Source organism: Plecotus auritus, assembly GCF_963455305.1.
Source record: "Plecotus auritus genome assembly, chromosome: 9".
NCBI lineage: Eukaryota > Metazoa > Chordata > Mammalia > Chiroptera > Vespertilionidae > Plecotus > Plecotus auritus.
Window position 1 is genome coordinate 107,435,100 of NC_137783.1, and position 12,898 is coordinate 107,447,997.

Below are 12,898 nucleotides of genomic sequence, written 5' to 3' on the forward strand. Positions count from 1 at the left end.
ATTTCCTTTTCTCTGTTTCTTTTGCAGCAAATAAAAAGAAGGAGAAGGAGCGGCCAGAGATTTCTCTTCCTTCAGATTTTGAGCACACGATTCACGTTGGGTTTGATGCTGTCACAGGGGAATTTACAGTAAGTCCCAGGCCACAGAAAGGCCTTCAGAGTTCTGGCTGTGCACTGTGAGAGGCAATCCTTTCTAGTCTTCCTAATGGCTTCTGTCTGCTTGAGACCCTCATTGCTATTTTCTTTTATTCACGAGAGGGACACTTTACTGGTCTCCAGAATTGCACCAAAGAATCCTTTGAATCTTCATTTCTTAAATAGAGCTTTGTGAGGTGGCCTTTTGGCAGCAGGCTCTGTACTGGGCACTGATGGTGCGGAGACAAATCAGACATGGTTCCTATTCTAAAGGAGGATTAGCCTGGTGAAGGAGCAAAATCTCAGGAAGTGACTAATACAATGAGGTAAGTCTTATAAAAGAGGCTGTGTAGCACTCTGAGGGTATAGAGAGAAGGGAATGACTAAATTGCCCTTGGCTGCTAGCAGGTATCAGAGGAGCACTGATTTCCCTCTAGGCCCCCTGTGACTATCCTCCTGACAGCTTTGCATGTCTCTCTTATAGGGGATGCCAGAACAGTGGGCCCGCTTACTTCAGACATCAAATATCACGAAGTCGGAGCAGAAGAAAAACCCGCAGGCTGTGCTGGATGTATTGGAATTCTATAACTCCAAGAAGACCTCCAACAGCCAGAAGTACATGAGCTTTACAGGTACAAGATTGTGAACAGGGCAGCCTGGGAAAAAGGATTTTCTTGTGGGTGGAAAAGAGCCTGTTGGCCTGGGTGAGAGAAGAAAGTATTGGAAAGAGTGGAGATGGTACTTCCACTAAGACAGGATTTTGGAATTTGAGAGCCAAGGCAATGGGTTTTGCATCAAACTTGAGTCTTTACTCTGAAACTGCACAATTAAAAAATGTGACATGTAAAGAGATACACTATGTGCTAGAAGATCTAACTTCTGACACTCACTAGCTTTTAACTGTCACTTCATTTCTTTGAGCCTCAAAATGGGAGTAATAATTCCTATCTCTGGAGGTTGTAGTGAGGAAAAAATGAGCTCATTGATGTGAAAGTCCTTTATAGGTTATAAATGACACCATGGAAATGTAGCTGTCATTATCATCAGTATCTTTAATATTGTTAAGTTATTTAATAACACATTTAATGTGTATCTTTTAAGTAGGCAAGCCCAATTTCTTCATCAAGGCACTGATTTTTATCATTCAAGTGAAAAACAGGTCAGTAATAATAAATGTGCTTTAGATGTACTCTCTGTATAAGGGACGATGGTTTTCAGGGTTGTCTTTTATAGCAGAATTGAGATTAGAAGCCAGGTCCCCTAATCCTCTACCAGCACCCTTTGAGTTTACTACTTGCATCTAGTAACTTCATTTGGAGAACCTCTTTTCATAGTAGAGAAATTTTCTTTTCCTAGACAAGTCATGAGAAGGCCTACATTTCTGGAGACTTACCTTTTGTGTAGCATCTTAGAATGTCAGAGCAAGAAATGGCCTTAGTATGTGTATCACTTCCAGGTCCCCTTGTTTTGCAGACAAAGCCAAAAAAGGCTTTTCTGATGTGTCTGACTTAGTGGCAGAGCAGGTCTCTTACCTCCGAGTTCAGTGCTCTTTCCAGAGTCCATGCTGTCATTTTTGAAGGGCAGTGTTACTGGGGAAGGTGAGAACCAGGATGAACTAGCTAATTTTGAAGGATGCTTTCCCAGCAAGTATCTGGCTTGTATCAAAGGGCACAGATGGCGAGGATGACAGACTGCAGCTTCACTCATGCTGCCATAGTGGTGCCCAGGAGAGGGTCATGCATGTTCCCAGCAGTATTTCCTTCTTCACGTCTGGACCTGCTGGGTCTGTCTTACTTCTCGCATTGAAGGACTGGGGCATTCCAAGGAGGAATTGGGGTTGAGGGGTGGTGTGGGGAGAGTTTTCTAGGCAGGAGATTAGAGCTCATGTTTTAGGGATTTTGTCATGGAGATATGAGATTAGAGCTGGCTTTGAAAGCCTCAGCTGCAAAGTCTTTGGGAGACTTTCTGTTTTATGTTTACATGTGTGTAGATGTGGACAAGTACCATATATGTATATGGAAGCATAGCTCTGTGGGTTTGCATATGTTTGGAATTAAAGCCCACTTTTAAGTATTCATGAATGAATGCTTATACAATCCAGGTGGTTGTGTGTATACTCATTTATGTATGCATATGTTAGTAACATTGAGTATATGTGAGTGTGTGTACACATGCACGTGCATGCAGGATTTTTATTTTCTAGAAGTTGAAGACCAGGACCAACTCCAGGCAAAATTTTATGTTTGGCATGGTTTATTTTTAAAGTTATCTTTCTCCTTTTTCTGTTTCCACTCTTCTCATACTATTATGATAACACTACCTCAATCTATATATGCTTGTATGTATATATATATATATATATATATATATATATATATATATATATATATGAATGATCTCATTTGATTCTCATCATGGCCTTGTGAGATTGGTAGGGCAAGGATTATTATCCTCAGTTTACAGACTCAGAGAAATTAATTAGGCTTAGAGAAACTAAGTGAATTGCTCTGGGTGATTCAACTGATATGTGATGGAAAGTGTGTTTTAAATTCGGGCCTTTCAACCCTTCAAGGTTTATAACCCAAGCATAATCTTCCATGCCAATTTTTGTCAACTTTTCTGTTTTTTTTTCAGCATTTTATTTTCTGTGCTGATTAACAAAAAGTAGTGTAGGGAGTTTAGCCCTACATTGCCAGTGATTTATGTAATCTTTTTAAAAAAATATTTTTATTGATTTCAGAGAGGAAGGGAGAGGAAGAGAGAGATAGAAACATCAATGATGAGAGAGAATCATTGATTGGCTGCCTCCTGCATGCCCTCCACTGGGAATCAAACCTGCAATCTGGGCATGTGCCCTTGACCAGAATCGAACCTGAAACCCTTCAGTCCACAGGCTGACATTCTATCCACTAAGCCAAACCGACTAGGCGCAGCCTTGGGCAAACTACGGCCTGCGGGCCGGATCCGGCTGTTCTATCTGGTTCTCTTGCTCTCCCCTCCGCTCCTTTACTTTGAATTTATATTAGTTCACACAAACACTCCATCCATGCTTTTGTTCCGGCCCTCCGGTCCAGTTTAATAACCCATTGTGGCCCTCGAGTCAAAAAGTTTGCCCACCCCTGGGGGTGATTTATGTAATCTTGAACCCATTTCTTTTCTTCTCTGAACCTTAGTTTCCTCATTGGTAAAATGAAGGGATTGGAAGTCCTCTCTGCTCTGTCCTTCTGTGCTATGGAATTTGATTTTGATATGTAGACATGATACATCTTGGTTAAAAGGAGCAATGCTTACTTGTTTCTTATATGGACCAGATATATTTATTATCACAATACCCAGTCCTCAAAAACACTAACATCAGGGTAGGGTGCAGTGAGGACATAGTATTGTGCTTTGTTTTGCCCTAAGTTGATGTTCTTTTGGACAAAAAGAACCAATGAGTTATGTTTAAAGTACATCCTGAATTGATTTCACCAGAGTACAGCTGGCTATTCAGGGTTAGTTTTAAGAACATTTTGTCATAGCTTGTGGGTCCATTATTTGTCATAGGACAGAAGAAGTACTACCTGGTACTTTCTTATATAATGGGAATTGGGGTCTTGGACATTCTCTGGGCTTGGTTCTTGGTGAGGAATGTGTTGGATTTGGTAGAATATTTTTCCTCTTTAATTCCAGCAAAGTCTCTTGAACCAGCAAAGTCACTTTCTTCTTGGTTCTTTAGGAATTAAAGAATAAAATCAAATGCAGTACTTGGTCTTTAAACTTATTTTCTTTTTTTTTAAAATATATTTTTTTATTGATTTTTTTACAGAAAGGAAGGGAGTGGGATAGAGAGTTAGAAACATCGATGAGAGAGAAACATCGATCACTTGCCTCCTGCACACCCCCTACTGGGGATGTGCCCACAACCAAGGTACATGCCCTTGACTGGAATCGAGCCTGGGACCCTTCAGTCCGCAGGTTGACGCTCTATCCACTGAGCCAAACCAGTCATGGCTAAACTTATTTTCTTGCTAAAATCTCCATTGAGTGTATGTTTCATATTTCATTAAATCTAAGATATCACTGATTTTAAGATACATCCTCTTTTTATATACCACTAAAGAAAAAAGGTTGCCAATTAAAACATGAAATGTGCCCTGGCTGGGTGGCTCATTTGGTTGGAACATTATCCAGCACACCAAAAGGTTGTGGGTTTGATCCCCAGTCAGGGTGCATACGGGAAGCAACTGATGGATATTTCTCACATAGGTATTTATGTCTCTCTCTCTCTCTCTCTCTCTCTCTCTCTCTCTCTAAACCCCCCCCCTCTTCCTCTCTCTCTAAAAATCAGTAAAATATATCCTTGGGTGAGGAATTAAAAAAAAAAAAGCCTTTATAGGACACATCTCTGTTTTAGAGATGTTAATGTGAAAAAACATCTCAGAATCAGTGAAATATGGTAATTACCTTACTGTGGAAGCTTGACTCTATTATTAGAAACAAGATTCTGCCTTTAATTAGACTTGACATGATTAATGCCTCTCATTTCCTGAGCCTTCGTCTTTCTCTCCCTGTGGGGAATAGACATGAATGTAGAGGAACCTTTCTAGAAGCCCAAGCTGCAGGCTGGTCATAATTTGTCATGGGTGCTCAGGACAACCCAGGCATGAATCCTTTCTTTCTTTTAGATTCAGGCCTGATGATGATAGTGTTGCTAATGTGGATACAGTTCTATCATAGTATTTAGAGTTTGACCAGAATTCAGATTTTGACTCCTATTTAACAACTGTGTGTACCCTGGGCAGATTATTTAATATCTCTGAACCTCAGTTTCCAAATCTATAAAAGGAAACCTAATAAGAGCACTCAGAACTCTATTGAGGATAAGGGAGGTAATGTGTATAATGTGCCTAGCATGGTATTGGGCCCATAGTACCAGGAATACTGTTGTCATTCTCTGAGCCTGGCAAGGGCTTGACTGGCTAGGCTTCCTTAGCTCTCAAGAGCAGATGCACTGTAATTGTTTACTGACTGAGTCCCTGGTCTTTTTTCCTTTGCAGATAAATTAGCTGAGGATTATAATTCTTCTAACACTTTGGTAAGTCTTTATTTCCTCTATTCTGATATGGGCAGGTGTGGTGGTTAGGGATCAAAGACAGTGTGGCAGATGCAGAGCCTAGGCTGGGAGGCCCTCATCTTGGTCACTCCTGCACTCTGGGCCTCAGAGTCCCTATCTATACAGGGAACTGCAAAGGAATTGGACTCAATCAGTAGATATTCCTTCCAGCTTTAATTTTTTTTTTTAATGTTCTAGAAATCTTAACCTTGGAATCAGAAGAACTGGCTTTTAGGCTCAGTTTTTCATTTGCCTTTGAAAGCCAGTTTCTGAGCTTGGGTTTTTTAATCAATAAAAAGAGGATGATATACTTTGCCTTACCTGGACATGTCTTCGAAAACCTGAATTTAGAAGAGAATTCCCACTCTTTGGTTTGGGTATACAAAACCAGGATTAGGGCTGATGGTTGAGGGCGGCATATTCTGTCCATTTAAGGTGTCCCCTGAAGCTGTAATGAATGCCCTGTCAGGAAGGGCTGAGGAGTAAAACGCAATGACTTCAAAGATCCCTCTGCCTCTTTCAGCTTATGAGTTCTGTTTTCCAGAGCAAATAAAATACGTTGCTATGTTCGAAAGGGTCTTTAAATAATAAGCTGCAATATATATATATATATATATATATATATATATATATATATATATATATATATATATATATATCTACTGTTCTTTACACCTGATGCTGTCTCTTGTACAGAGGTGGTTATGTCATATTAGTTTGCTAAACACTTGCAAAACCCCTACTCTGTGCCAGGTCTTGTGAAGAAGTGACAATATGGGGATGAATCCGACATTGTCCCCATGTCCGATAATCTCCTAGTCTTGTGAGTGACAGGAAGACAACAGTAAATAGTTACAGTGCTGTGTGCTAGAAGTTTATGAGGCCAGGGGTAAGGTCTGATTTGTTTATTGCTGTATGCATGGCATCTGACAGGTAACCAGTTAGTGAATGAAATTGGATGTATAAGGAAAGTTTCTTGATGATAGTCTGAACTGAATGAGTTCATTACCTAGGGTGTAAGAATTAAGAAGAGATGAGAGTATTCCAGACAGAGACAGAATAAATAGCATGTATCAAGGCAAGGGCTTGCAAGCTATGCTTGTACGGGAAACTGCAGGTGGTTTGTTATGGCCGGCATATGAAGGGTGAAGGGAATAGAAGTGGGTGAAAAGGTGGAGTGGTAAATAGGTCCAATCATGTAGGAGTTTTAATTTATCTTAAAGGTAATGAGAAGCTCTTGAAGAATTTTAAGCAGGAGAGTAGTAAGTTCTCACACAATATTGAGTCATCGTTAAAATACATTGAACCATGTTTCCAGGAGTGTGGATTGGTTTACTCTGAGTCATTTATACTGTCATAATTTACTAGTATAAAAAATGCTCACCTGTCCAGTGCCTAATAGCACACTCAGTCCTTTCTTATTTACTATTTCCTTTAATCCTCATGGGCGCTTAATGAGGTCAGTTATTATTTTTGCTTTATAGTTGATAAAACTGAAATTGAGAAGGGTTGATGGCAATAGGTATCAGATTCCCAGTCTGCGTTGCTTTCCCCTATTCACTCTTTCATCAAATGGAAGATATGTAATTAAAAGATGGGGAAGCATTTGCAAATGTTAAGATCTCTGGGAGATTCTTACCACTGTTGAATAGTAAATTATTGGAGAAAGCTGACCAGCACTTTGTGGTTCACATATATTTATGCTTTTATGAGAGGAGTGGCAGCTCTCATATATTGAGTGGCTAATATGTGCCAGGCACTGTGCTAATAATTAGATCTCACAGTTACCTTGTGAAGAAAGTATTCTCATTCCCATTTCACAGGTAGAAAAACAGTTTCCTGGAGACTCATAATTAGCTGCTATTGTTACAGAAGACCGAAGAAAAACCAAGCAATGCTTAGAGAAATGGAGTTACACTTTATTATGCACGGGCCCAGAGGGGGGAAAAATCTTTCAAATTCTGAGCAGCAACTTGGAGGAAGTTGTCCCTTTTTATATCTTTTTCAGTCCTTTGTCTCCCAAATATGGGGTTTTCTGGTTCCTTTTGCAAGTTCTTAAAGAGCCCTATGTGCTTGGGTTTTGAGACCTCAACCAAAGGCCTGGCTTGGTGCCAGCACTGGTAACTTCGTCTGGGGAAGGTTTATGGCCTCTCTAAAAGGGGAGTAAACAGGTCTTGCAGGACCAGACAATTAAAGGGGCAGTGACTAGATTCAGATTGCTAGCCCTCCAAAATGTCTCTTTTCCCCCATTATTATGACAGAACCAGATTAGAACTAGACTCTTCCGAGTGCTAGTCCAGGGTTCTTTTCTCACTGAGGCAGGGAACTGAGAAAGAAGATGGCAGAGAGGTCTTATAAAGGAGACTGCAGTAAAGCCATAACCGTTGTTCACTAGTGAGGAGGAGGGGCCCTGGGGCTCAGGCCATATGGCAGAGAGGATAACACCTGCTTGCTAAAAACCTGTACTGGCTTAGTAACTACAATTAAAGCCACTCAGGATGTCAAGGACATTTTCTCTCCCAATTCAGACCATTTGTCCCTGTGGCTGAGTACACATATCCTTACTAGTTTTACCTGAGGGATATGGTTTCTATTGTGGTAGCATGTCATTATTTCCCATATTGGTTTCATACAGGTCATTTCATTTGATTTGCGAAATAATTGGACAGGATTGTTATCCCCAAAACACAGGTTAAGAAATTGAGACTCAGAGAAATTAAATGATTTGCTCCCTATCCTTGAATGAGCTAATAGTGGAAACCAATGCAAAATTCAGTTCTCCTGATCATTCATTTATTCCTTCATACTGTAAATATTTACTTAGCACCTTCTTTGTGCCAATGTGTTGGTGATACAAAAATGTATATGCACTATCTCAGTCCTTGAGGGAGAAATTAACAGAAGACTATAGGGATAAAAGCTGCAAGAGAGGTATAAATAACGTACATTGTGAGTCATATTTGATGGAGTGATTTATTCTGCTGAGTAGTACAGAGAAGTCTTAACAGAGTTGTTGGGACTGAATGATTTGTTCATTTAACAGACATGATTATTAAGGGCTTCTGGCTCTAAAATTTTATTGGTGGCATTGGTCTGAGATCTCAGATTGTATGCCTTATAGTTCCTGAATTCTCATTTATGAAATGAACACCTACTGTGTGATAGACTGGGGAGTCAAAGACTGGTAAGGTTTTTGTTCTTGATCTCACAAATTCATGAGGAAACAGGACACATAAACAAGGACTTATAATATAGTGTCAGGTAAACACAGGTAATGATACCAGGCAGAGAAAAGGGCAATGCTTTTTTTTAAAAAAAAATTATTTACTTATTGTGTGAGAGACATCGATTTGTTGTTCTACTTATTTTTGCATTCATTGGATGCTTCTTATATGTGCCCTGACCAGTGATCAAACTGGCAACAGTGGCGTATTGAGACAACACTCTTACCATCTGAGCTACCTGGAAGGGCAATGCTTTCTTAAATGAGGTGGCATGAGCAAAAGCCAAGTTGCGGATCCATCATTTCAGACCAAAGAACTTGGACTTAGTGCTGGAGCTAAGGAATATTTTAAATAGGAGATTGGTATAGTTTGATGTGCATTTGATGTGCATTTTAGTCTAAACTAACAACATCTTAGAGGATAAAAAAGAATTCTTAGAAATTAAAAAATATTATTGAATAAATAAATTCACAAGGATTAAAAGCCAAATACATCTAAGGGCGCATTAATGATATAAACTATAAAAAATATGGAAAATTGAGAATAAAGGACGCAGGGGGTTTAGGCAAGGAGATTCAAGAAGATTCATAGAACCGAGGCATTAGAGTGAAAAATAATCAAAGGAAGAAATTGGAACCCTCATAATTGCTGGTGGGAGTGTACAATGGGGCAGCCTCTGTGGAAAACAGTCTGGCAGTTTCTCAAAAGGATAAGCATAGAGTTACCATCTGACCTCGCAATTCCATTCCTAAGTACATATCCAATAGAAATGAAAACATACATTCACACAAAAATGGGTGCATGAATGTTTATATGAGCATTATTCATAATAGCCCCAAAGGGTAACAACCCAAATGCCCATCAATTGATGAATGGATTTTTTTAAAAAGTATTATATCAATACAATGGACTATCAGTTAGACAAAAAGGATGTAGTACTGATAAGCCCACAATTTGGATGAACCTTGCAAACTTAATGCTAACTAAAAGAAGCTATATACAAAAGACTATATGTTGTATGAGTCCTTTTATTTTATTTTTTATTCTTGTATTATATTTATTAATTATTGTTATTTTTTAAAATTTTTTATTGTTTAAATTATTACATAAGTCTCTTTTTTCCCCCATCGACCTCAGCCTGGCCATTCCCACCCCCCTATTGTTTGTGTCCATTGGTTATGCTCATATGCATGCATACAAGTCCTTTGGTTGATCTCTTAACCACCACCCACCCCCCCCCCCCCCGCCTCAACTCCCAGCTTACCTCTTAGGTTGGACTGACTGTTCCATGCTTCTAAGTTTCTGGCTCTATTTTTGTTCATCAGTTTATGTTGTTCATTATATTCCACAAATGGGTGAGATCATGTGATATTTATCTTTCTCCAACTGGCTTATTTCGCTTAGCATAATGCTCTCCACGTCCATCTATGCTGTTGTGAATGGCAAGAGCTCCTTTTTTGCAGCAGAGTAGTATTCCATTGTGTAGATGTACCACTGTTTTTTAATCCACTCATCTGCTGATGGGCACTTAGGCTGTTTCCAAATCGTAGCTATTGTAAATTGTGCTGCTGTGAACATAGGGGTGCATATATTCTTTCTGATTGGTGTTTCTGATTTCTTGGGATACAGTCCTAGAAGTGGGATTACTGGGTCAAATGGGAGTTCCATTTTAATTTTTTGAGGAAACTCCATACTGTTTTCCACAATGGCTGTACCAGCCTGCATTCCCACCAGCTGTGTATAAGGGTCCCTTTTTCTCCACATCCTCGCCAGCACTTGTCGTTTGTCCATTTGTTGATGATAGCCATTCTGACAGGTGTGAGATGGCACCTCATTGTTGTTTTGGTTTGCATCTCTTGGACGATTAGTGACTTTGAGCATGTTTTCATATGTCTCTTTGGCCTTCTGTATGTCCTCTTTCAAAAAGTATCTATTTAGGTCCTTTGCCCATTTTTTGATTGGATTGTTTATCTTCCTTTTGTTAAGTTGTATAAGTTCCCTGTAAATTTTGGAGATTAAACCCTATAACATGTCTAGAAAAGGTACATTTATACAAACAGAAAGAAGATCCATGGTTTTTTAGGGCTGGGCATAGGAGCTTGAATGACCTATGAAAGGCACAGGAGAACTTTTTGGGGGTGATGGGGATGTTCTGAAACTAGATTGTGGCGATTGTTGCACTAGTTTATAAAATTAATAAAATCATTGAAATTATGTGGGTGAATTTTATGGTATGTAAATAATAACTCAGTAAAGCAGTGTTTTAAAAGTAAAATTTAAAAATTATATGTAAAGCCAGTCAATTCTCATTATACATTTAAAGTAATATAGAAATAAAATGAGTTAAAAGTGAAACATTCCTCAGGAATGCCTAGTAAAGATGGCAGATTGAACATAGGCATCTATTTCTTGAAATCTCACTAGAACTATAATAAAGGAATGATCTTTTAAAGGCATTAAACCCAGAAGGGTGGAGAGAACAGGAAAAGAGGAAAGAGCAGCAAAATAGGAGGCAGTAACAGTATTTGACGCCCGGAGCCTGAATCCAAAGCTGACAGTGGGCAAAGCTGACCTATATACCTAGACTGCAGAATCCTCAAAAGGCTCAGGAATTGGTAGCACTTCTGAAACTGGAGATGAAGTGGAGTGGGCAGGGAGATAACTAATGACAGATGCAATTAAAGTTATTTAAGATGCAGTTAGATGCCTAAATCTCTTCCTCTATACTACGCCATTGAGTGATTGTCCTTCCCTGCCCTAGCAGAAAACTGGCGGTTTATTCTCTGGAGAAGGTAAAACCAAGGTTTTCTGGATAGGATGTCAGACACAGTGAAATAGAAGAGTATCATACCCAAACCAGGGTAATTAAGTGAGTATATGCATACTGCGTGCTCACCCTCTCTACTTACGAGGTTCCTAGAATACTAGTAGGAACCTCAAACTTTTATTCTTAAAGCAGGAGATTAGAAGATCCTTCTCTGGATCTGACTGGCCTATATTCTAAAGACAAAACGGGGTGCTTCTCCAAATGGTCCAGTTGGATTCTTCTATAGTGTTACTCACCAACAAACAAACAGAAAACTAGATTATGGTGATGACCACACAACTCTAAAAATTTATTAAAATCATTGAATTCTTCCTTCTGCCAGGAATATTCTTTTCCCCAGTGAGTCCCTGGCTTGCTCTCTCAGTTCATTCAAGCCACTGCTTATATGACTTCTCATTAGAATAATTTTCATGAGTACTGTATTCTGTTTAAAGTAATAGTTCCCTACTCGCAACCAATCTTTATTCTCATAGACTATCTTATTACTACTACCTGAAATGGTTAATTTTGACTGTTTCCTCTTCTAAAATGTAAGGCATAGACCAGGGACTTTATTTTGTTCTTTAGTATAGCCCTGAACTGTCGAAGAGAGCCTAGTAGTCAGTGAATGAATGAATGAATGAGTTAAAATCACTGGCTTTTTAAAAAATGGAGGTTTGTGGTTATTAGACAGAATGATAATTTAATTGATTCCTTATATCTTCCTAGCTCCTTACTGTTTACAAAGAGTTCTTATACCCACCTCACTTCATTTCATCCTCCTAAGGGCACTCTAAGAATTTTAATTTCTAAGAATTCTTTTTTATCCTCCAAGATGTTGTTAGTTTAGACTAAAATGCACATCCAACTAGGGAGGCAGAGAGCTGCTATCATTATCCCCATTTTAGAGATGAGAAACGTGTGGCTTAGAGTAGGACAGCCTTGCCCAAGGACACAGGGATAAGAAATAAAAATCTGGGACAAAAACCTATAGCTCTTGATTCTGATAGTTGTGAATACTACCACCCACAGCTTCCACCTGGGAAAACAGAATGTGTTTCTAAGGAAGATGATGAAATCTCCTTCTCTACAGAGTTTTAGAGAGCAAACAAACCTAGTGTTTATAGTATACATCAGGGTGCCCCAAGGCCCATGTGAAGAGGCAGCCAACTTAATTCCCATTTTGGGTTTCTGATTAAAGTTTGTTGAGAGGAATAGAGGGGAGAAAAGAAATTAGAATAGCCCTAACCGGTTTGGCTCAGTGGATAGAGCATTGGCCTGCGGACTGAAGGGTTGCAGGTTCAATTCTGGTCAAGGGCATGTACCTTGGGTGCGGGCACATCCCCAGTAGGGGTTGTGCAGTTGTGTGTGATCGATGTTTCTTTCTCATCAGTGTTTCTAATCCTTCCTCTCCCTTCCTCTCTGTAAAAAAGTCAATAAAATATACATATAAAAAAAAAGAAATTAGAATAGAAAAATATCAAAATATATGTTTTGAGCCCTGGCCAGTGTCGCTCAGTGATTAGAGATTCGGCCTGTGGACTGAAGGGTCTCAGGTTTGATTCCCGGTCAAAGATGCATACCTGGGTTGCAGGGCCAATCCGATCCCCAGCCCTGGGTTGAAGCTCGAGCAGGAGGC

At 39.4% G+C, this 12,898-nt stretch overlaps 1 protein-coding gene across 4 annotated transcripts in view; it reads left to right on the top strand.

Moving 5' to 3' along the window:
* PAK1 (p21 (RAC1) activated kinase 1) overlaps window positions 1–12,898 on the top strand; it is a 136,536-nt gene that overhangs the window by 87,236 nt on the left and 36,402 nt on the right. For all 4 annotated transcript variants that reach the window (XM_080688160.1, XM_080688161.1, XM_080688159.1 and 1 more), the window contains exons 3-5: window positions 28–128; window positions 619–766; window positions 5,174–5,211. In XM_080688160.1, coding sequence (XP_080544286.1) covers window positions 28–128; window positions 619–766; window positions 5,174–5,211 — 287 coding nt within the window. The remainder of the gene's footprint in view (window positions 1–27; window positions 129–618; window positions 767–5,173; window positions 5,212–12,898) is intronic.